The sequence below is a fragment of the Micromys minutus genome, assembly GCF_963924665.1.
Source record: "Micromys minutus genome assembly, contig: SCAFFOLD_248, whole genome shotgun sequence".
Lineage (NCBI taxonomy): Eukaryota > Metazoa > Chordata > Mammalia > Rodentia > Muridae > Micromys > Micromys minutus.
The window spans coordinates 44,360-69,850 of record NW_027667204.1 but is presented as its reverse complement, the minus strand read 5'-3'; the positions used below and the strand labels follow the sequence as shown (position 1 = coordinate 69,850).

At 37.7% G+C, this 25,491-nt stretch overlaps 1 protein-coding gene across 1 annotated transcript in view; it reads right to left on the bottom strand.

Moving 5' to 3' along the window:
• The window catches only part of LOC308416188 (chromosome-associated kinesin KIF4-like), a gene marked incomplete at its 5' end in the record, with an annotated part of 95,600 nt that overhangs the window by 55,619 nt on the left and 14,490 nt on the right, over window positions 1-25,491 (bottom strand). The window contains 6 exon segments of the mRNA XM_080942612.1: window positions 13,489-13,572; window positions 13,575-13,582; window positions 13,802-13,968; window positions 16,951-17,007; window positions 17,011-17,043; window positions 19,106-19,296. Coding sequence (XP_080798738.1) covers window positions 13,489-13,572; window positions 13,575-13,582; window positions 13,802-13,968; window positions 16,951-17,007; window positions 17,011-17,043; window positions 19,106-19,296 — 540 coding nt within the window.

Sequence of the window (25,491 nt, the reverse complement as noted above, 5' to 3'; positions counted from 1 at the left end):
TTATTTTTGAGGTGAAATAGCTCCATTGCCCAGCATGACCTCAAACTCTTAGACCCATGTGATCTTTCAGCTTCAGCCTTCCAACTATTGGAGTACATGGTACCACACCATCCTAATTTTTATAATATAGAATACCCAGAAACAGATCAAGGCATATTTGGGTACTTGATAAATACATATCTATACATATAAAAGAAGTGGCTGCTTTTCAGTGAGAAAAGAAATTTTTAAAAATATAGCTAGGACAAATGGATATTTATATGGCAAAATTAGATCTATCCATCATATCACATACAAAAACATTTTAGGTAGATAAGAGACTTAACTGTGAAAGATAAACTGTGAAACTTTCACCAATAATGCAGAATGTCTTCAAGACCTTAAATACAGTAGAAAAGTACATCTACACGAGTGAGGAAAGTAAAGGTTAAGGATGTAGCTTGATCAGTTACATGTGCGTGGCCTTGGCTCCATCCCTAGAATGAGTGTGGAGAAGACACAGGCACACCATACAGGACTGGAAGAGCTCCAATGAATGTAATTATATGAATAACATATAAAGAACCCTTCTTTAAAAATACTGCAAGGAAGGCTGAGTGTGGTGGCTCATGCCAGCTCTTGAGAGGCTGAGGTAGGAGGATTGCTGTGAGTTTAAGATGAGTAGCCAATAAAAATATGAGAGGATAATAAATCCCATAGCCATCAGGAATGACAATTAAAACCACAATGAAATGTGATTTCATTCCTACTCAACCAGCAAAAGTTAGAAATTCTGACAGGGGGCTGGAGAGATGGCTCAGTGGTTAAGAGCACTGCCTACTCTTCCAGAGTTGCTAAGTTCAACTCTAAGTGACCGCATGGTGGCTCACAACCACCTAAAATGAGATTGGATGACCTCTTCTGGCATACAGGTGTACATGCAGATAGAGCACTCATACATTAAAAACATACATATATACATATAAATAAAAAGCCTTTTAAAAATTCTGACAAAAGTTCGAGGATAGCATAGTCAGTGAAGAGATTTGTTTGGCAAGCATAGAGACCTGAGTTCAAACCCCAGCATCCATGTAAAAACGCAGGCAAAGTGTATACTTATAATTCTAACTCCATGGAGGTCAGAGACAGGCCAGAAAGCTTAGGCTAAATGGTAAACCCCAGGACCCAGTGACAGATGTGGTCTTAAAACTCACAGTGGACAACATCAAAGGAATGACTTCTGAGACTGGCCTCTGTGTTTTACATACAAACACACACGCACAGTCAGAAAAGTTAGGTAATATTTGAAAACACAGTTTGGACCCATTTGTAATATATACACCTCGCAGTAGTTCTAACTGTAGAAATTCAAACTAGGCTGGGAATACTGGTTTTTCTTTGGCGAATTTATACTAAGTGCAAGACGTCGGATACAAAGGAGTCCATACTGAAAAAAATAATGTAGGACTAGAGGTTTGGGCTGTGGTTCTCCTTTAAGGAGAATAGAAAAGAGCACAAATGAACTTCTGGGAACTTCTAATACCGTTTCTTCATCTTACTGCTCCTTGTGTGTATTTTACTTAGTAAACATTCACTAAAACAGTACAACTATCATCAGGCACTTTCATATGTGTACACTAATACTTCAGTGAACTAACACACTTGCTAACTTCCTGTAATGTATTTGTAATCTATCTGGTGGTCGCTTAAATAGCCAAAATCTAAACAAAAATGGGGATACATGTAATGGGAAATATGCTTACTAACTAAAGGAAGAAAAATACCTGGAAGAGGCAATTCAACAAGGAACAAACATGGTCTATAAACATAAAAGTATATTCAACCCATGAGGCAACAATTTCACTTAGCAAATCAGTAACAATATTTAGTACAAAGAGGAATCAACTCATGCTGTGCCTTTTTGGGAATAAGAGAGCATCTATTTTAAAATTTTGTACTTTGGGAAAAGATGGAAAATTGAGGTATGCCACATGCCCTAGATTCTCAAATCTAGTTGAGTATTCTTCCACCAAGCAGCTGCTGGGCCAGTCGTACGAGTAAGACTGCATGAGTGCAGCCAGAGAGACTCTGTGAGGGCTGTTTGTTCACTTCTGACGCCTCCTACAGGCTGCTCAGTGGCATGGCTGCTACTAAGTGTTGGCTCATGGGAAGAAAGCATTGTGCCCTTTCCATGTAGATGGCTGCCATGGCACAGCAGCCGAATGCTTGAGCCTCAGTGAACAAAGGAAACTTATATACTCAAGGTACTAAACAGCCAGAGAGGAGAAGCAATATACTAAAACACAACTTTTGTTTTGTTTTAAAGTTGAAGGAAAAAGATAACTTAGTATTAAAAAAAAAAACTCTTGAAAGAACTAAAACAATTAACTATTATTTGCCAAAAACAATACCATTTATCATCTCAAATAATAAAATATTAAAACAATTCCAATTTAATCTGGAAGCTACATTCCCATGAGAAAAACAACTTCATAAACCCGGGGTATATTCTTTGACACCCCTCTTACTCATAAATAAAAAAGGCAAGAGAAATAATACTAATAAATATTGGCAGAGGTAATTTTCTTTTTACCAATTTCATATCAAGAAACTTCAAGACTGCAATTAATAAAAATTGTATTGGAACACAAATATATTTCCAAATGGATGAATTTCAAGAACATAATGTTGAAGAAAATAGTTACGGAACACACATACATAATGAAGCCATTTATGTTAAGTTTAGAAATTAGCAGAAAATCATTACATGTTGCTAAAAAGTACACAAATAGTGAAATCAATGAAAAAGACAAATGTGACAGCCCACACTTACAATAGTAGTTAAATCTGTCCCTTAATCCAATGTAACCTGACCTAATTCCTTAGACTGCTTTGGCAAAATCCCTTGAAAACCTCAGTGGGAAAATCTATCCTTTTCTCAGCTTTCATTATGTAAGAACAATGAAGCATTTGCCACAAATGACAATCCCTTTCGGATGGAAACCCATACCTGGGCTTCTGTGTATCACACCAATCTCTGACTCCTCGATGATGTCTTATTTGACTAGTTTACTCTTGGCCTGAAAAAGTATGTGTTCCTCGCTATTATGTAGTGTTGCTTTCTCATTATCTAGTTCCATAGTTTTCAAATATATGTCTCTAGCCCAGATGTTTCTAATATCCAGAATTAACTACCTCCTCCAGGACTTTTTCTAATATGTATTCCAAATCTGATATACTCCAAATCATATTCAAAAGTTTTTCCTCTGTGGTCTTTTTTCTACTAGTCACTTGGCAGCAGGAGGCATTGCAAGAACAAGCACATTAGGTAAGTTGATTATTGTTGTAAACATCACACATGAACTGAGATGACAACAATAGTTCTAGGAGATACAATCTTCTGGATCCGAAGTTGTGCATGTGGCCCACTGTTGTGATTATGTGACATATGGTTGTGCTTCATTCCTGCCTTTCTTTCAGTTCTTAGCACCTTTCACTTTATTTAGGACTCAACTGCAGATTTTTATTACCTTCTTTGCCTCAAAAATCAAATCAGCCATTTAGATACGTCTGCTTTCCCCAATGTCCATAATACTGCATGTAGCAATACTCAGATGGGCTGTACCCACCCTCTCTGCAGGTATTATGGAGGAGTCTAACAACTTTCGTATTTCACAACAGGTAGAACGTGAATCCTAACAGAGGAAGACTTATCTTTGAGAATGGAAATTGACAAAATTCCACTGGTAGAAGCTACCCCCATAAGACCCTCTTCTACACTCAAAACTACTTCAAATGCTAACAAGCACCTACCAAACTCTGCAGTATTAATGTAACTGACAAACTACAAAAATATTATAGCATACTTTGTTGTTTATTAGACATCATTTTATTAGACACACAAAAATTTAATAGTTATAATGAGGCTACCAGTTACTAGGACTTCTACTAGTTTCTAACAATGAATTTGTTGAATCGTCATATCTCAGAAAATAAGTTTTATAAATGAGGCAAGTAAAAGTAGTAGATCAAAGACAAGGCAAGATAAAGCCCTCCAAATACACACAATCAGTGAGATTCAGACTGGGGAATCTGTAGGACAATCTGAATTCTTCAGTCAATAAGTTCCCAAGAATGTGAGGGGAAGAAGGGGTAGAGAAGCTATCTACAGATTTTAAAGGATCTAGAAATCAGGATATGGCACCTCATAACTGCAACTGCAGTCTGGTGACAGGGACAGTAAGTAGGAGTTAAGAAGGAGCATGAGTTTGAGGCCAGCCTGGTCTTAGCGGTGAGAACCTGTCTCAAACAGGAAACAAAACCAAGAGCCTATCAAATAACAACAAAGTATGGGTCTTATTTATATTATTATTCAAATAAAATTGGAGACAATTTAATCAAGGCATTTTAGACAAGAGTCTTTTAAAGAGTTCTTATTTTTTACATATACACACTGAAATGAAACAAGACATCTGGGATTCACTTAAGAATATTTTCCATCAATGGCCCCAAATCTGCCTACCTCACCAAAATGCTATCAGAGAAAGAAAGTAGGTAGGATACAGATGAAACAAGACTGGTCACATATTAATCACCATTAAAATTGCTTCACATATCGAGGGGAGTCATCACATCACCCATACCACTTTTGTACATGCTTGTAAAACATTCTATAAAGCACCCTTTTGGGGCTGGAGAGATAGCTCAGTGGTTAAGAGCACTGACTGCCCTTCCAGAGGTCCTGAGTTCAATTTAGAGCAACCACATGGTGGCTCACAACCTTCTTTAACAGGATCTGATGCCCTCTTCTGGTGTGTCTGAAGACAGCCACAGTGTACTTATATACATAAAATAAATAAATAAATCAACCCAAAAATCCATACAAGGAGTAGAAAATCCAACAACCGAAGCACAAAGTGAAAGAATAAAAATAAAAACAGAAAGCTAGTCAACCAATCTCTCAAATGTCACACAGAAAAGGAAGATATACTAACTAAAACAAAGCACAAAATCTGAGAGAAATTAAAATATAAAGTAAGCCTATTTACAATATTATGTAAACAAATTTGAAAGGCTACAGAAAATGAATAATTTTCTGAAAACACAAATCGGCAAAATTAAATCAACATATTCAAAATCAAATCATCAAAAGCACATTTGAAAATAATTCAACTATTGTATAAATGGTATTAAAACAAAAATAAAAGTTTTCCAAATCATTTTATATTCAAACTACTATTAGATGAGAAAGCATGTATACCAAAAATGTTATAGGCACTTTCTTACATGGATAGATTCGCAAAAGTTCTAAGATATAATAACTAACACATTAAATCCATCAGCAGAGAGAAAACATAGCCCCCATGGTCAATTAAGTACATTATAGAAAATCTATTTTTTAGAATTCTATAAACAGAGTATAAGAAAAAGGATACTTCTCCTATATATCTATTTCATATATATAGTCCAGGCTGGCCTCCAACTCACTATGTAGCTGAAGATGGCCCTGAACTCATGAGCCTCTGGCTTCTACTTCCTACATGTTGGGAATATGGTATGTCTATTATGACTATCTGATACTCATTTTTTATTTTAAAATATACAACTAGGGCTGGAGAGGTGGTTCAGTGATTAGAAACACTGGCTGCTCTTCCAGAGGACCCAGATCCCATTCCTAGCACCTAAATTGTGACTTATAACTCTCTCTTCTGACCTGTGGGGGAACCAGGCACATATGCAGTACACAGTCATTCAAGCAGGACACATTTATTTTATGACACATAAAATAAAATAATAATTTAAAAGTGCAAATGAGCAATTAAAGATCACTTTCTTAATTTGATAATGGCTATATTCTATAAATGTACAGTAGATAGCTAACAGTGAAGCACTGAGAACTTTCTGGCTGGAGTATTAAAAAAAGAAGAATGCCAATTATCACTGGCACCAACCCGTATAACCCTAATGAAGTTAACAAAAGAAGTGAGGCAGAATGAAATGGAAAGTCCAAAGTGTTTAACTGAAAATAATGTGACATCACTCAGGAGACGGGGTAGAGGCAGGTGGCCCTGAGTTCAAGAGCAGCCTGGTTTGCAGAGTGAGTTCTGAACCAGCCATGGGGAGGGAGAGAAGGAAGGAAGGAAGGGTGGGAGGGAGGGATGGAGGGAGAGAGGGAGGGAGGGAGGAAGGACCAATGGACGGACAGTGGATACCACTGAGACAATCTCTGAAACTCAACTGGTAGATGAAAGAAGCGAAGAAAGCAATGATGCAAGGAGGTAGGTAGGTACCAGACCAAGATCTGAAGAGGAATATTTTCCCAGACAGACATAGAAAACATCAACAAAAGCATGTAAATAAATAAAATAAATTGTATCAAGACAGCTGTAAAATTTACCCAAATTTTCCTTAATTTATTAATTGAATTCCAATTTCCATGACTTGACTATATCATTCTAAAATTCTCAGAAAGCAATTCTGGCAAAATAAAAGATAGGGAAACTTGCCTTTCCAGAGTAAAACACAATAAACACCTGACTCTTTAAAGATGCACTCAAAAACAATCGATCCATACTACAGAACAGTCTAGAAATAAATCCTTCTTTCAAGGGTTTTTTTTTTTTTTTTTTTTTTTTTTTTTTTTTGTAGTGTGAGGACGGAATATAGGGCCTTGTGCATGCTAGGTGAGCATTCTACCACTGAGCTACATTCCCTGCCTAATGAATAATGCTCTTCAGAACATGTGTGCATGCTCTTTTGTGAAGATGTTTTAATTTCACTCCAGGACATACTTAGGAGTAAAAGAGAGTAAATATGTGCTTTAAAAGGAACTCCTATTTAATAAACAACAGGATATCATGTAAAGGAAAAATGTTCCTCAGTTCCTATCTCATTTTATAAGCAAAAAGTAATTTAAGACACATCGGAATATTAAATTCAAACTAAGTCCATAAAACCAGGTAGGAACACACTTAATAATTTTGTAGTAGGCAAAGATTTATTAGATAAGACATCAAAAACAGTATGTTATTAAAGAAAAAAATTGACGGCTTAAACCACCTCCATGTGTTTTGTTTAACAAAAGACATCATTAAAACAGGTATGATTCAGCTGGGTGGTGTTGGCACACACCTTTAATTCCAGCACTTGGAGGCAGAGGCAGGTAGATCTTTGAGTTTGAGGTCAGCCTGGTCTATAGAGAGAGTTCCAGGACAACCAGGGCCACACAGAGAAACCCTGTCTCAAAAAACCAAAGACACAATGGTCAATAACATGGTTTGGTGGGTAAAGGTGCTTGCCTGAGTATGATCCCCAGGACCCACATAGTAAGAGAAACAACTCCACAAGTTATCCTCTGATCTTTACATGTCGATCTTGGCATGTGCTTGTGAGCATACACATATACACAAACGTATGCACACATATAAAAATGCAAAACAAAATAGGCAGGAACCAAGTGTGATGGGACCCACTATAATCTAGCAGTCAGGGGCAAAGACAGGAAGATCCACAGCTCAAGGCTATCTCAGGCTACATAGTGAGTTCCAGGCCAGCTTGAGCTACAAAACAAACTCCTATCTCAAAACAAAACAAAACAAAAAACAGGTAACTTGCAATCTGGAAAAGAATATTTGTAACCTAAGTACTTCCTGCTTAAACCCAGAAAATATCAAGAATACAAACCTCATCAAAAAGATAAAAAAAATTCAAATTCTGAAAAAGGCAAGAAAGATCTGAGCAGACACTTCAGAAAAAGTAGAGTAGCCAGTAGACAGTAAGAATATTAAAAGGGAGCCAGCAAACATCATCTAGAAAATAAAATTAAAACTATGAGAATATACAATTTGACACCTATTACAATGTATGAAGCATTCTGAATTGTGAAGACATGAACAAGTGGAAGCCCTCATACACTGGAGATATAAAATGGTACCAAGTATGGTAGATAACTGCTAATCAACATGAACACATATTTTACCCTCTTATATTCCTAAGAATGTCTTGGAGTTCACAAAAGGGCACACACACAAATGTTCTGAACAGCATTATTCATAATGGCTAAAAGTTGAAATAATCAAAAAAGATAATGGAAGTCAAATCATTGTCTAATAAAAGGCTAAAGGCTAGAACATTATTCAGAAATACAAAGAGACAATCACTAACCAAAGCAAGAATATACATAAGCCTAAAAAACATTATGCCAGGCTGAGGAACACAGCTCAGTAGTATAGTACTTGTCTAGCATGTGCAAGTTCAGTTGTCAGCACTACAAAGCAAACCAATGGACCAGAGAGGTCATTATGTGAAGCTGTGAAGACAAAGCCTGGATCGCCTCTGAGACACCAAGATGCTCAAGATGCTAGAGTTGTGGGATATTTGCCAAGGAGAGCTGTTAAAAGGGTATGGAACCACCCCCAAGAGAAAAGAAAGTATGTTATAATCAACACAGATGAAAGGAGTTGAAGATCTGAAGAGTGCTTTGACATCAGGCAGAAACGCAGAATTTTTGGTTTGCTCTTATGGTTTGCAGCCTTTCTTGCTTTGGTTCAATAGTTCCTCCCTATGCTTCCTTTCTTCCCTTTTGGAATGATAATGTGCCATTGTATGTTGGAAGTATGTGATCTGCTTTTTGATTTTGATTTCACAGGGGGTTACAGTTAAGAGATTGTATGAGTCTCAGAAGAAACTTTGAACTTTTAAACAGTGTACAGAAACTTTTGAAGTTAGACTTAATACATTTTTGTATTATGACAGGGCTACACGCCTATGGGGCCAGGGAGAAGATTTTGGTGGTTTAAATAAAATAGCCCCCATAGGCTCATATACAGATTTTCTACTTTTAATATGCATGCACACACAGACACACACACATACACACAAAGATTTTATGTGCCTGTATAAAATCTTGAATCCATGATTAGAGAAAACATATTTTTATTCTGACTGACTTATTTTGCTTAATATAATCTCCAATTGGTTCCATTTTCCTGCATGCTGAACAACTGTGTTCTTTGGCTACAACTAAAGTCAGCCTTATTTTTTAATGATTTATTTATTTATATATGTGTGCATCTGAATATCTGTGCATGTGTGAATGTGGAGGCCAGAAGATGACATTGAGTGTCTTCCACTATAGTTTTATGCCTATTCTTTTGAGGCAGGGTCTCACCTGAACCTGACTGAGACTCACATTTTCTCTGGTAGGTCGGAAGCCTACAAATCACAATGGTGTTCCTGTCTCCACCCTGTTCTGAACTGTAGGTATTAGCAAGATTTCTGGTTTGTTACAAGAGTGCTGTGATCCAAACTGTGGTCATGCTTGCTCAGCAAATTCTCTAAACTTCTGAGATATCTCTCTAGCCCCATTCTTAAAGTCTTACTATGGGCCCGGTCTGGCCTAGAATTTATAATCTTTTTGCTTCAGCTTTGTTTTTTATTTTGTTAATCTTTTTAGTCATCTTTTATATTTGAATGAATTAGGAGTGTGGCCTTTATGGAGGAAGTGTCACTGGGGTAGGCCTTGAGGTCCTAAAAACCCATACCAGACCCAGTCTCTCAGAGTCAGCCAGTCTCTCTCTGCTTGTGGATTAGGATGTACCTCTCAGCTACTTCTTCAGTGCCATACCTGCCTGCCACCAAACTGTCTGCCATGGTGATAATGGACTAAGTCTTTGAAACTGTAAGCAAGCCCCCAACTAAATGCTTTCTTTTATAAGAGTTGCCTTGGTTATGGTGTTTACAATAGAACACCAACTAAAACCGTAAAGCTATGGATATATTAATTAGCTTTGACCTTGCCAATCATTTCATAATACATTTATATTATTAAAATATTGCACTATTTTGAACATATATGATGTTTATTTGTAAAGAATAAAACTCAGTAAACTTAAAAAGAGAGGAAAAAAATCACCCCAACAATAGCCAATTCTATTTGGCAAAATAATTGATGAAAAACATATAAGATTTGAGATTTGCTCAAGCAATGAATAAATGCTAAAGCAGAGTTATAAGGTGCCTGGGTGTAGAAGGTCTATGCACAAAGTCCTTGGAAAATAATGGAAGATTTGCAAGTCCACACATTTAAGGAGATATGAGACTAGTCACTAGCCCATCACTAAGCTGGTGTGAAGGCAAACTAGAGAGAATACAAACTTTACAGAGTTAGTTCAAGAAAGCTACAGGACTGAAACCGACTAAAACAGCATCACCAGAAACTAGGAATAAATCCAAGCATAAAAACAATGTTAAAAATTATAAAAAGCTTTTGACAAATACTCATACACAATAAAAGCAATGCTCATCAACCAGACATGGTGCTTCCTCAACATGGGCGGAGGCTTTTATGAAAAATGCACAGCAAACATAAACTCAATGTAAAAACAAACTGTTTATTCTCTCAAGATCAAGAACACTACAATATTCACTTATTACCAAATAATGTACTGAAGCTTCTTCTACAAGGACAAATAGGTAGAAAAGAAAAATAAAGAAAGAAAGAAAGAAAAGCATCCAGATTGTAATGAGAGAAGTTAAAATTCTCTCTTCACAAATCCTAAAGTCATCCCAAAAGATCTAACCAAACTATTAGAACCAACAAATTGGGTAGGTCAATGGATACAAGATCAACTTATTAAACTCAATAAACACTTTTAAAATGAAATTAACAAAACAATTCCATTTTAATAGCTCTGACAAGAATACTTAGAAATGAAATTAACAGAACCATTAATGTAATACTTCAAAAAAGTAAAGCTCATTAAAAGATAGTAAAGAAAACAAGACAGCATTCACAATTTTGAGACTGAACATTGCTGAAGGCAAAGCTCTCCACATAGATCTGCTGACTGGATATGACACCTATGAAATCTCCTGCTGGATTCTTTGCAGGAATCAATAAGTTGATCCCTAAATTGCCATGGAAATTTCAGGAACCTCAAAGAATCAATGCAATCTTGAAAAAAATATGTTGGGAGGTGTCACATTTGCCAACTTTAAAAGTCACCAAGTATAGTAATCAAGTCAGGGAGGTGCTGGTGAAAGCGAAGAGACTAGTCTAAGTACTTCCTTACGGGGCCAAGAAAATTCAGTGGGAAAAGAACAGTCTTCAAACAAATGATAATTGATAACTGGATATACACACGAACAAGATTAGAAATAAGAAAATAATCTTAACCTCCATGCAAAAATTATTTGAAATGAATCAAACATAACTGGTATAAATGGTCATTTTCCCTAAGAGGATATACAAGTTGTCAATGAGTATGTGAAGCAATTTTCATCATATAGATGAAAACCACAATGAGATACTATTTCATAACTACTAGGAGGGCTAGAATTAAAAAGAAATGAATATGGGCTGGAGAGATGGCTCAGTGGTTAAGAGCACTGACTGCTCTTCCAGAGGTCCTGAGTTCATTTCCCAGCAACCACATGGTGGCTCACAACCATCTATATTAGGATATGATGCCTTCTTCTGGCATGCAGGTATACATGCAAATAGAATACTAAATATATATAAAATAATTCAAGAAATATTTTTTAAAAGACTTAAATACCCAGTACAGTGGTGCAGGCCTTTAATCCCGGACCTCAGGAGGCAGAAACTGGAGGATCCTTGTGAGTTCAAGGCCACTGTGGTCTACATAGTGAGTTTCAGGATAGCAATTCTATTCATATATACCAAAAAGAAATAAATATTCATAGCCAATATGGTAGTAACACATGCCTATAATACTAGCACTGGTTACATAGTAAGTTCAAGGCTAGCTTGGGCTACATGATACTTGATTAAAAAAACAAACAAACCAACAAACTAGCATCATTAGTCATAATAACCAAAGAAACAAAGACAAACAAACAAAACTTGGAAACCACTGAAAGGAAGAATGCATCAATAAAAGGTGTTATTTCTATAAAATCAATTATTAAATTTCAATGAAAAGGAATGAAACATTGATACATGCTATAACATGGGTGAATTATGAAAACATGATTTAAGAAAAACAGTCAATGAAGGAAGGGCTAGGGCCATAGCTCAAGATTAGCATGCACAAGAACTTAGGTACTAGCTCTAAAAATATCAGTTAATGAAAACAGGGCACATACTATAAAACTTTCTACATGAGATGCTCAAAAGATAAATGTGTAGAGGAGAGAATTCATTATTGCCAGGGCAGAAGCAGACACTGAAAAGAGAAGGGAGTGACTGCTAATGGGTATCAGCTTCTTTCCAGGAAGAATAAAAACATTCTAAAATTTATTTTGGTGACAGTTAAACAACTCCTCATGAATATGCTAAAATCCACTCATTGTATAGTTTTAAAAGGACTGAATTGTTTTTATAGAAAAAAAGGTTAAAATGGAGTTAACCAATAACCCAGCAAGTCTATCCCTATGTATGTTCTCAAGATAATAGTTTGTCTGAGGTCAGGCACAGTGGCACTCCTTTACCTCAAGCACTCAAGAGACAGAGGTAGGTGGATCCCTATGAGACCCCAGCCTGGGCTACATACTGAATTCTGGGTGAGCCACAAATAGAGAGAAAGTCCCTTTCTCAAAACAAAAACAAAACCAGTTTGTTTGTATGAAAACTTATATAGAGAGGTTCAGAGAATAATACAAAAGCTAACGTTGGACAACTGATGAAAGGAAAAAAATGTGATATAACCATACAACTGAATATTGCTCAGCAATAAAAGGACGGGGTACTGATTAACATGCTCCATGACTTTATGCTAAGTGAGAGACATCAGTCACCAAAGCTCCTATGTTTTCTCTAGAGATAGATGGGAATGAGGGGTGAGCTCTGTGGATTATGGTGCTTCTCTTTGGGGTGACAAAATATTCTGAGATGAGGCTGTGGTGATGTCTGCACAACTCTGAATATACAAAATCCATTTACATGTACAGTTATAAATACAATATGATGTATACACATTGTATTTCAATTATGTAAATCTCTTCCCAAAAATCAACTCAGAACTAAACACCTAAAAAAAAAAGAAGGCAAGAACCTTTAAAAGTATATTAAGAAAGCTAAAAATCCAAGTGTGAATATAAAACAAGAAGGGCGTATATAAAACTCATCCAGAAACGAAAACCAGATGCCAAAGAATAACTCATACGTATCTCTGGGTTACTGTAATGTGACTGGAGCGAAGATATAAAAAAAACATGCTGATAAGGTTTACACATGGCAACATCTGAAAGGAACAGTGAGTACACGGAACAATAAACTGGACTATTTTAATTATAAGTTGATAGAGATATATTAAAACTAGAATTTATTGGACCAGATGTAAATCAACTGAGGAGGAGATTACAATTTCACACCTGAATTTGTGAATCAGTGCAAGGGAAAGGAATAATTTTTCACTATTTCTGAAAGTGATTTCAAATCTGAACTGTAGACACTTAGAAGATGAACTGAAAGAGTCCCTTCAAAATACCAACAATAGCAACAAAAGCATGCGGGTTTTCCTTGAGAGCTGACTGTAAATGTCTTACCCTCTTTCAGACAATCTCCCTCAGCCTTGGTCTTCTTCTGTCTTTCTGATCCAGCAAGGTCTACAAGATGCAGCTTGGAATGAAACTGCTATTTCTGTGATAATAAAAGGAAGGCTTGGTGAAAACAATATACAAGCTTAAGAGCAGTTGAGCTATCAGAGCTGATTGGCCAGCTCTCATTTTAGATCAAAACAGTAAAAGTAGCTCCAGTGGTCATTAATGCTCATCATTCTAAAGTTTGAATGTCAAATCAACCTAGGCAGCCACCTGGCGTTTGGCCTCCACAGAACACAATTGTGACACTCTAACTTACTTGCCATTTTTCTTCCTTTGTTCGATGGCGATGGTAAAGATGGCATAAGAGCGAGATGACTGTGAGTTCATAGCCGTGGAGGCCACAGTCCTGGAGTTGTTGCCCTGCTCTAGACAGGAAACAGTGTCCGAGGCGACTAGCATAGTCTTCTCTGTCAGTCCCACAATCTAATTGCAAGAGGGAAAAAAAGCTTCCTTGAATTCCTTCTAATACTTGACATCAATATAGGGATTAGCAAGTGAGAAATGCCTTCCTGTTCTAGCAAAATAGCAGTATACACGAGAGTTGTGAAAAGGTGGACTTTTAAACTCTATGATGATGTCTAAGAAGCAAGGTCTCCAATCTTCCCTACAAAGTTGAAAAACAGGGTAATAGATAATACTGGAGTCAGAGTAGGTCTCTAGATCTTGAAAGTTAGCTGGTTTCTAAGGAGTCCCAAGTCAAAGTCAACTTTTGCCCCCAAAGAAATCAAGTATAACACAATTGCTACAGCATTTCTGTTTGCTCCAAATTCCTCCTGTGCCAGCAATCCACTTTATACTCGCTTTTCTTTTAGAGGAAACAGTATGGCAGGCTTTCTGGATCTAGGAAACCACAAACATCAAGTTTTGGGCATAGTACTTTAAATACCTGGGGGAATTTACAGAAGTCATTCTCTTAAGAGTTTGGAGGTCAGGTGATAGGCCTAGGGAATTCATGAGTTTCCTGCTAGCCTTAGTATGCTATGATCTTAGTCTAATCTGTATCTGAGACTCTAATTTCTCTTTCTTTATTTCTAGCGGCTGCCTGCTTATCCGTTAGAATCAGTACATTATAAACCAAATTCATCTTGCTTTCACTGATACCAAGCCTCCTTCCTACTGCTTCATGTTTATTAAAAACTATCCTCAACGTCTCCAAACTTTAAATCATTGTCAGTTCCTCCTACTCCTTCATATCCATACATCACTAACTCAGATATTCTTAGGAATTGATGACTTCCTTGGTTTTTTTTTTTAAACCACACCCACAGCAACATTACCTTGTGTGGAAAAACAAGGCAATGATTTCCCCAATTGCATCTCTATTAGCCTAATCTTTCTCCCTTTCAATTCATTTCCAGTCAGCCTTCCTAAAATGCCAGCATACTACTAACACCAATACTAGATGATGAAGATACAACAATAAATTCTCTCTAAAGTTCCAGGAGCAACAAAATTGGAAAGATAGATACAAAAGATAAAAAACCCACTATGAGAAGCCAGGACAATGTTTTCATCAGAAGTTTGCATAATTGCATACTGTTGGTAGGGGTTAGGGCATAGAGAGAAACTAAGATGTTTCATAATCTTTTTCTGACACATGTCCTTTCATTTCCCAGACCAAGTTTTTTGTCCCAGACAGACTGGTCTAGGCTTATTTAACTTTCCTGCTATAGTTATCTTCACTATAAAAAGTCTTTTTTAACAATTCATTTATTGTACAAGCATATGTGTACACACACACTTAGCTGCTACTGCAATGCATCTGCCAAAGAACACGTGTAGAGGTCAGATGACTTGTAGGGGTCAGTTCTCCACTTTTATCTCATTGGTTGCAGAGATTAAACTTGGTTATACCACTCTGGAAATCAGTCTGGCATTCTTTAGAACATTGTACATAGTACTACTTGAGGACCCAGCTATACCACTCTTGGGCATATACCACAAAGATGCTCCACCCATACACATGTGCCTATAAATACAAGCATGCACACAAATGTTCGTAGCAGCCTTATTTATAATAGCCAGAAGCTGGAAAGAACCCAGATGTTCTTCAACAGAGGAGTAGATACAGAAATTGTGGTACATACACACAATGGTGTAGTACTCACTCAGTTATTAAAATCAATGATTTCATGAAATTCCTAGGCAAATGGATGGAACTTGAAGCTATCATCCTGAGTGAGGTAACCCAATCACAAAAGAACACTCATAGTATCCACTCAATTATAAGTGGATACTAGTCCAAGAAGCTTGGAATACCCAAGGAACCATCCACAGAACTTATGAAGCTCAAAGAGAAGGAAGACCAGAAAGTGGATGCCTCAGTCTTTCTTAGAAGGAAGAACAAAACATTCATGGGAGGAAATAAAGGAACAAATGGAGAAACAGGGATTGGAGAAAAGATCATTCAGAGACTGTCTCACTTGGGGATCCACCCCATATGCAGCCACCAAACCCAGGCACTATTGCTGATGCCAAGAAGTGCTTACTGGCAAGAACCTGATATGGATGACTCCTCAGAAGCTCTACCAGAGCCTTACTGATACAGAGGAGGATGCTTGCAGCTAACCATCAGACAAGGACCCCAATGAAGGAACTAGAGAAAGGACTGAAGGAGTTGAAAGGGTCTGCAACCCCATAGGAAGAATAAAATTATCAACTATCCAAGCCCACCACAGCTCCTAGGGACTAAAATACCAACCAATGAGCTCAAATGGAAAGACCCATGGCCCAAGGTACATATGCAGCAGAGAATAGCATTTTCTGACATCAGTGGGGGGAAAGGCCATATTTTTATCGAAGGCTAATTTTCCCAGTGTAGGAGAACACCAAGGTGCTGAGGTGGGAGAGGGTGGAATTGTGGGAAAGGGATAACATCTGAAATGTAAATGCAGAGAATTTCCAATAAATGTTTTAGAAAAAAATAAAACTTACTTATAAGGCTTGGATATCCAGTAGAATTTTCTTTGATTTTGGCTATCTTTCACATCTGTTGTAGACAACAAAGTAATCAGAAAGGTGTCTTTTGATAAGAGGCAAGTGTGCCTAAGGGTTGGCTTGCTCAATTTTAATTAACTATACTTGTAGCACGTGGCTACCATACTAAAGAGCTTGGTTTCAAAATCCTGTAAACAATTAATGTTTAATTGCTGCTACATGCTTTAAGAAATAGCAAGAAAATGATGAAACTGGATTTCTTCCCATAAGAACACTCATCTAATAATTCTAGATTAACTAAAGGAATTTGTGCTAAACACAACCTGAAAGACTGGGATGTTAGCAATCATCAAAAGCACAGTGGTAAAAACAAGGGACAACATGTTACCAACATTTGCAATAACATCAAAAAGTGAGAAGTAAAAAAGAACAAGAAAAGAGAAACAAAGGAAGGAAGGGTAAACACACCTTTATGCCTTCCTTAGGATCCTCCCGGATATATATTTGAGAAGATTTCTCACGAGATTAACATAGAAGGTCCAAAATTTCTTCATTATATATCTGATATTATTGAAAGAAAATGACAAAATACGTTAATAGTGGCCATCTCTATGTGAATTGCAAGATTATCGGTAATTTTTGATAATACTTATATAGGCTATAATGGGCATGGAATAACTCTGTGGTAAAACTCTGGTCTTGCGTATCATTCACAAGACCCTAGCATTGCAAACGACAAAAGCAAAGAGAAAACAAAGGCGAGGAGAAGAGAGGATAGGAAAAGGGATGGGAGAGGAGGGGAGGGGAGGGGAGCGGAAGGGAGAGAATAAAGAGAAGATGGGTGGACACAGGAGAAGACTAGAGGGGAGGAAAGCAGAAGAAAAGATGGCAGTAGGAGAGAAGGAAGAAAGATCAGAGGAGATGGAAAAGGGGAGAGGAAAAAGAGAAGGGGTAGAAGAAAGAATAAAGGAAAAGAGGAAGAAAAAGGACTTTAAATGTATGAATTTGATATTGTATAGAGATATATTCATATAACAAAATTAATATTGCTTTTAAGATAGTCTCTTGGAAATAGCAAGCACACAAAGTTATGTTTGGTGTTCAAATTCAGTGCTGTAAAAAAGATTTGCATTATTTATTTAATTATGTATATGTTTGTATATATGTGGGTATACATATGTGAATGCAGGTGCCAATGGAGGCCAGGGGCATCTGATCCCCTAGAGCATGGAGAACCAAATCTGGGAATTCTCCAGGACAGCATGTGCTTTTTCTCCATGGAGACACCTCTCCAGACCCAAAATTCAGTTCCTCAATGGTATCATAACAGCATCACTTTTACCAATTTAACCAATTAAAATGTAAGCTTTAGACGGGGTGGAAGTTGGAAGCGAGAGAAAAGAAGAGTTGTTAACTAATACTTCAATAAAACAGTAAAACTTTAAAAGATTATGAGAATGTTTCATATGTGATATGCACTACACTTCTTCACTGCTATAGCTGATGTCACTATTTAATATGCTAGTTTCTCCAGTCATTGTATATTCAATTACCTTGACCATGGCTGGATTAATCAAAACTAAGTAGGCTGATCTGGGTGGTGGGGTTGGAGAGATGGCTCAACGGTCCTCTACTGTATAGAGGACCCAAATTTGATTCCCAGCACCTATGACTGGCAGCTTACAACTGCCTATAACTCCAGTTCCAGGGGATCCTATGCCTCTGGCTCCCTCAGGAACCTGGACTCATGTGTACATACCTACATATATATGAACACAGAATTTAAAATAAAACATTAAAATAAAGTGTAATTGTAATCATCTTTAACTCCCCTTCTCATTTTATCTCTTATATCTGATAACAATGCAATTCAACATCAGGATGAACTACTTACATACAATTTTGGATTACATGCAAAATCTTTGTAAGTTTAGCATAGTTCCTCATATATAGATATCACTGCGTCACTTGAGTAGAACCAATAAGTTAGCTTCTCAGAAGCCAGAGTCTCTAAATATGCCTTATGCCTTTTGGTGTCATGAAGTAGGACAGTCAATTTTGTACTGATGTACACTAGAATTCATGAGGTCAGTGTGTTTAAAATCTGTTAGTCCACTGATATCTCCCAAATACATGATCTAAGTACCCAGATCAGGGTTTGGCACATAGTAGATGTTCAATAAGTATCTGTTACATAAATATACATTTTATCACCACTTACACACAGAATAGTATTTCGCCTGATTTTTAATAACATTCTTCATGAAACAGCAGCAGCATTATGATTCAAGCCTTAGCAGTGAAGTGAAATCGAGCACTTTTCTGCAGACTCCACAGAGAATCAGTAATAGAAGCCAAACTAAAATTAAAGAATTCCTATCATATTTTTGTACAACAGTGCCAATTCTTCTAATATTCAGATTAAGTATATAATTCTAATTAAGAACTGGGTAGCATCCAGATCCAACTGAGCAAGAAAGTTTTGGCTATCAATTTATTAAAACACAATTTACTAAAAATTCAATTTGCTGATTTGAGTCCTGCCAAGAAAAATCTCATTTTGATGTATTTTCCTTCTCAAAGATACTCTTGAATTTAGAATAACTGGAGAGAAATCACTTACCTCCAAGTAAGACACTTTCAGAGTAAATTCAAAGTCAGTCTTTTGAATATTTTCCTTGAAGAGCAGTTGTATTACCCTGGGGATAACGCCAATGGCGGAGTCATGTTCTTGCTCTGCAGTGTATGCACCTCCCAATGAGTACGTTTTTTCAGATCCAGTCTGCCCATAGGCCAGGACAGTTGCATTGTATCCTGGCAAGACAGAAGCCCTGTGGATAGTAGTTCTCAAAGCTATTCGTCTAGTTAACATATTACAATTCCATCAGCCATTGCTTGTAACAAACCTGAGGTTGCTTTCTTAGGACAGAGTCTATTAAAAACAGCAAATACAAAGCAAAGTTCTGTGTGTTCCATGGTTTTGAATTCCTCAAGAAAAGCAAAGAAAAATACTGACCTCCGACTGTGCCACCTTTTGAAAGCCCTTAAGAGCTAAGAAGTCAAATATAGATGTGACTAAGATAATTAAGGCCGCCAGGTCATGGTAAAGAACCTTTCAAAGATTTACACTTGAGTATTTGTACTTCCAAACTTGAATAATTCTAAATTATGGAAAATAAATACAAGTCTCTGCCAGGCTTTTTTCCAGTGCTCTGGAGGCAGAGGCAAAGGCAGAAGAGGAAAGGGACTCTCTGACCTCAAGGCCACCCTGGTCTATAGAGTGAGTTCCAAAAATGCCATGGCTATACTGAGAAACAAACACTAATCAGCCACAGGGACAAAAAAGATTCTGGTATGCATTTTCTTATGAAAGTCTTGCCAGACATGAAAGCACATGTCAGTATCTAGAAATTGGGTGGCTAAAACAGGAGGATTAAGAATTAGGACTGGAGATATAGAGAGGTTCAGTGGTTAAGAGCACTGGCTGCTCTTCCAGAGGATCCATGTTCAATTCCAGCACCCACATGGCATCTCACAACCATCTATACCTACAGTACCATGGGATTTTATGGCTTCTTCTTGGCTTCTGTGACCAGCAGCAACACATGATCCATAGACATACATAGGGCAAATTACCTATACACATAAAATAAAAAAAAAAATAAATCTTTAAAGAAAAACGGAGTTGGGATGGAAAGAGAATTTGAATAAGCAGTATTTTAATTTTTTATGACAAATAACAAATTCTTATCTGAGGACTCCAGAAGATCAACAGCGTCAACTAACCTAGAACCTTAGGACTCCCAGAGACTGAACCACTGACTGAAGAACAAGCATGGGCTTGACCTAGGCCCCTATACACACATAGCAGATGTGCAGATTGGTCTTCATGTGGTCTCCCAAACAACCGAGGGGGAGGGCGCAGTGCCGTCCCTGTGATCCCCTTCCCCTATTTGGGCTGCCATGTCTGGCCTCAGTGAAAGAGGATGCACCTAGCCCAGCAGGGAATTGATGTGCCAGGTTTGGGTGAAACCCAGGGCATTATCTATCCTCTCAGAGAAGAGGAGGGATGGTCAAAGGAGCTGTGTGAGGGTAAAAATGGAAGGGGAGGGGCGGCTGATATTAGGATATAAAGTGGATAAATAAATGAAAAGAAGTCCCTATCTGAACATACAAAAGCCACATTGTCGGGTTCAATGTACATGTAGCCTTTAAGTATGACTAAATATGACACAGAACCCTTGCTATTATGGAGTATTAATAAAGATTCATCCATTCATAGATGTTCATGAATCAGGCCTCCAGTTTTCCTATAACATATTCAAAAGTTCTATCTAAGCTGGGTATGATAGAACACACCTTTAATCCCAGCACTCTGGAGACAGAGGCAGAGGGTTCTCTGAGTTTGAGGCCAGCAATGTCTACATAGAAATAGTGAGTTCCAGGACAGCAATGGTAAAATAAAATACTAAGACCCTGCCTTAAAAATAAATCAAGACCAGACTGAGTTACATAGGGATACTCTGTCTCTAAAACAGGACAGAATTTTTTTTTTAAGTTCAAGATATAATTGACTGAAAAAAGTGGGTTAAAAGTAATTCAATGGGGGCTGGAGAGATGGCTCAGCAGTTAAAAAGCACTGGCTGTTGCAGCCACATGTACTGTGTCTAAAGCACTTTGGACTCTGGTACCAGAAGTCCAGACTATAAAAGGGTACTTTTGAGGTGAATATAAAAAGACCAGATTTGTTCTTACAAATAAGAATTGTGTTAAAAACACATATATTGGAATCACTTTCTACCTGCCACTGTCAGCAAATAATACAGTTTAATTCTCATGTTTCCCAGGTTGAGAATGTTAGAGAAGGGGCTGGAGGAATGACTAAGTGTTTAAGAGCATGTACTACTCTTCCAGAGGACCTGAGTTCAACTCCTAAGTACCCAATTTTGGGTGACTCACAACCAGCTCCAGGAGAATGTGACACATCTGGCCTCTATAAGCATCTGGAGCCATATGTACATATTTACAAAAACAGAGTCAGGCAAGCAGGCAGATGGGCAGGCAGTGAGACAGACAAGACAGATATATAAACAATTAAAAATAATAAAAATAGATAAATAAAAAGAATAACAAAGGGCTGGAGAGATGGCTCAGCAGTTACGTGCACTGACTATTCTTCCAGAGGTCCTGAGTTCAAATCCCAGCAACCACATGGGGCTCACAACCATCTGTAATGAGATCTGATGCCCTCTTCTTGTGTGTCTGAGGACAGTGACAGTGTACTCACATAAGATATATAAATAAATCTTTTTAAAAAAAGGATACAAAAGTACAACTATTGACACTTACTAAGCTGTGGAGGTGCGCATTTGAAAAAACTGAATTGATAGTGAAGTCTAAAAAATATTATTTCAGAAATGGCTAAAGAAATGGTATGGTAGTTAGCCGTGGTGGGTCAGGCCTGTAAGCCGAGCATTCAGGAGAATGAAGCACAAGAATTAGGAGCTCACAGCTAGTCTTTACTGCATTACAGAATGAGTTCAAGGTAGGCATACACTCAATGAGACTGTTTTCAAAAGAAAGCAGGATACACATGCAGTCGAGTATGTGAGTGTATATGTAACAGCAATTAAAAAGAGGACACCTACTTAAGGGAGAAAGGGATGGGACATGGTGGGAGTTGGAGAGGGGAAAGGAAGCAGGGAGCAATTTAATTATTAAGAATAGAATGAAGAAGAAAGTAGAGGGAAGAAATAGTAAACTAGAAGAGAATTAAACAAAATCATGTAAAAGAGAAAAGTAGAAGAGAATTAGAACTACATAATTTCAATTATGCAAAAAGGGAAGAAAAAATTAACTTTACAGGGAAAGATTTGATAGGTTACTGATATATTAACAATAACAGTAATAAGACAAATCAAAACCATATACTGCCTGACCAGAATCATTGAGAATGCATGCCTGTTATGCTTCTGCGGGGGAAAATAAAACCCAAGCAACCAAACAAACAATAAAAACCCAAAACCAGTTCAAATGTTATCATAATGTTAGAGAAAAGCAAACAGAAATAAGTGCCCTGTAATTTTCAAGTATCAAAACAAAAAAAGCTTTAAAAAGACATAAAAACCAAAGGTTCAAGAACTACTTTAGACTTCGAGACTAAGGAAGGGTGTAGCTATTCATAACAATTTTTGAACTAAATCCTTTTCTATCAAGGGCATTACTGAAACATCTGGCAACATTTGAATATGGCTGAGGATTAGAAAGTAATAATGCGACATTTCCACTTCTGTGACTTTGATAGCTTTGTCATGTTATGATGACTCTTACTGGAAATATATGGTAAAGAATTCAGGGACTGCAGGCTCGACAACTTATTACCAATGATTCCAGAAATAAATGGCTCCTTTATGCTGTCCTTGCAACATCTCTATAGCTACAGTGTTTTCAAGTTTTACAAGGTATTTGGTCTGAGACTATAACTCACTTGGCAGAGTACTTGTCTAGCATGTACAAAGCCATGAGTTTGCTTTCCAACACAGCATAAATCAAACCAAGGAGGATGGTGTACATCTGGAATCCTGGCCGAGGGGAGGTCTCAGGGAGACCCAAAGTTCAAGGTCATCCTTGGTTATTTAGTGAGTTCCAGGAAAGCCAGCACTCTATGAGCCTTGTCTTAAAGGAAGATAAAACAGGAGCTGACAAGATGGCCTGGTTGGGCACTTAAGGCCAAGAAGCATCCTGTCTTTGGCCCTCGGAACCCATGGAGAGGAAGAACTGATGCCTACAAGTTGTGTTCTGACCAGCACATGTTCATTGTGATGCACAGGCACACACAAGTCACACACAACAGATAAGTAGAGAAGACATGAATAAATATAGGCTGGGCTGGGAAGGTGTCCCAGAGGGTAAACTGCTTGCTGTGCAGGCTTGAAAACCTGAGTTCAGACCACCAGTGCCCATAGAAAAACTGGATATGATAGAGTGTATCTGTGCAGCCCCGTACTGAGACAGCAGACACAAATGGATCCTGAGGTATCTGGACTGTCAGCCTAGCTGAAATGGTTCAGCAAGAGATCCTATCTCAAAAGACAAGAGAGAGCAATAGAGGAAAATACCTCTGACCTTCACTAGACATGCATGAGCAAGGATACCTGTACAAACATACACTTTACTCATACGCAAAGATATTTGAGAGACCCTGAGACATGACATCATTTTTAAGTTTCTGGAGATCTTTTGTTTGTTTTTTGTTTTTTTTTTCCTGTGTAGCCCTGGCTGTCCTGGAACTTATCTTTAGACCAGGCTGGCTTTGAACTCAGACATCTAAGTGCCTCTCTACCTCCAGAGTGCTGAGATTACCATTGCCTGCTTAAGTTTTCTTTTTGTAAATTTACAGTGAAAACACCATAGTTCAGCAAGAATAGCATAAGGAACTCATTTTTTTCCTCAACCATTTGTGATTAATTTATTTGTAAGTGTGTATATCTGGGTGGTTTTATGTGCCCTGCATGCATGCAGGTACCTGTGAAGGCCAGGGGGACACATGTGGTAGGAGAGGACCAATTCCTGTAAGTTGTCCTCTGAGCCACCCCCACACACTGTGACACACACACACACACACACACAATAGTAACTAAAAAGACTGAGTCGTCCAAAAGAAAGCAACTATCAGGTAGGGGTACTCCATGTCTCTGTGACTTCTCTGTCAAAGAAGACACTGAAAAAGGCACTGGGAATGGCCATGGTGATGCAATGTGTATAACCGGAACATGTTAAGGGTAAAGATAGAAGGATCTGGAGTTAGCGGTCAGCTTCTGCTACATATCTAGTTCGAGGTTTGCCTGGACTAAATGAGACCCTGGCACAAACAAGACACCAACGGTTCATCCAATTATTAGAGAGAATTTGGATGAAAAGTTAAACTAGATAATATCTAACATTTAAAAGCACTAGTACAATAGGGTTCTAAGTTTCAGATGAATAACTGTTGAGATCTGCACAAGATCAAGGCAGCCCAAACTCTCAGAACGGGCACAGGGTTACACTCATGAGGTCCCACACCTAGGTAACAAGCTACTAGCAAGCGATAGCAACTGGAGGAGGGACAATCAGTTTTCTTCAGAGATGCGACCAAGATCTGACATACAGGTAATAGTGAACTTACTCTGGGTTTATTTGATAAAAACACGTATATAAATGTATGAAATTCTCAATTAATAAAAAGAGAAATTTTAATAACCACTGTAACTAGTATGACAAGTAGGCATCTCCTCAGGTCCTATTCTCTTTAGACTCCTGCCCTTAAAAGCTTAGCTTCTGCAGTAAAGATTACTAGCTGGCCATAGTGCTCAAGGGCCTTACGGGGGAAAAAAATCTATCTAAAAAAAAATCCCACCTATCATTCAATATCTATCTCAAAAGATCCCTATGCTTGAAAATTAACCTAAACTCCCACAAAGGAGTTGAATGCCATCCTTCCAATTCTCATACTGCGCTGTAGGAAGACAGTGAAGCTTCCATAGCTTCTATAGTACAATTCACACTTCATAAACACTACACATTAGACAGAGTCTCACTATGTAGTCCTGCCTGGAAGCCTAGAGGCATAGACCATACCAAGTTGGTCTTGAACTTACAGAGAATCAGTTGTTTCTTCCTGCCTCATAGGTAATAGGGAAACACATGTGCCATCACATCCAATCTTTGGCTACATTGTGAGTTTAAAACCAACCTGAGCTATATGAAATACTGTCTGGAGAAATAAAAAGAGAAAAAAAAAGAAAGAAAGAAAAATCACCCCAAATTTTTAAAAATAGGTGTAAAAATTTAAATTTTGTCTATGTATTCAAACTCACTTCCGTAATCTCACCTGTTGGTGCTATGGCACCCGGGTAAAGCCCGGTGGATGGTGAGAGGCTTCAATACAGTCCTCCTGGATCCCAGTTTTTTTTTTTTTTTTTTTTTTTTTTGGCCTTCTGGCTATTATAAAGAAGGTTACAATGAACA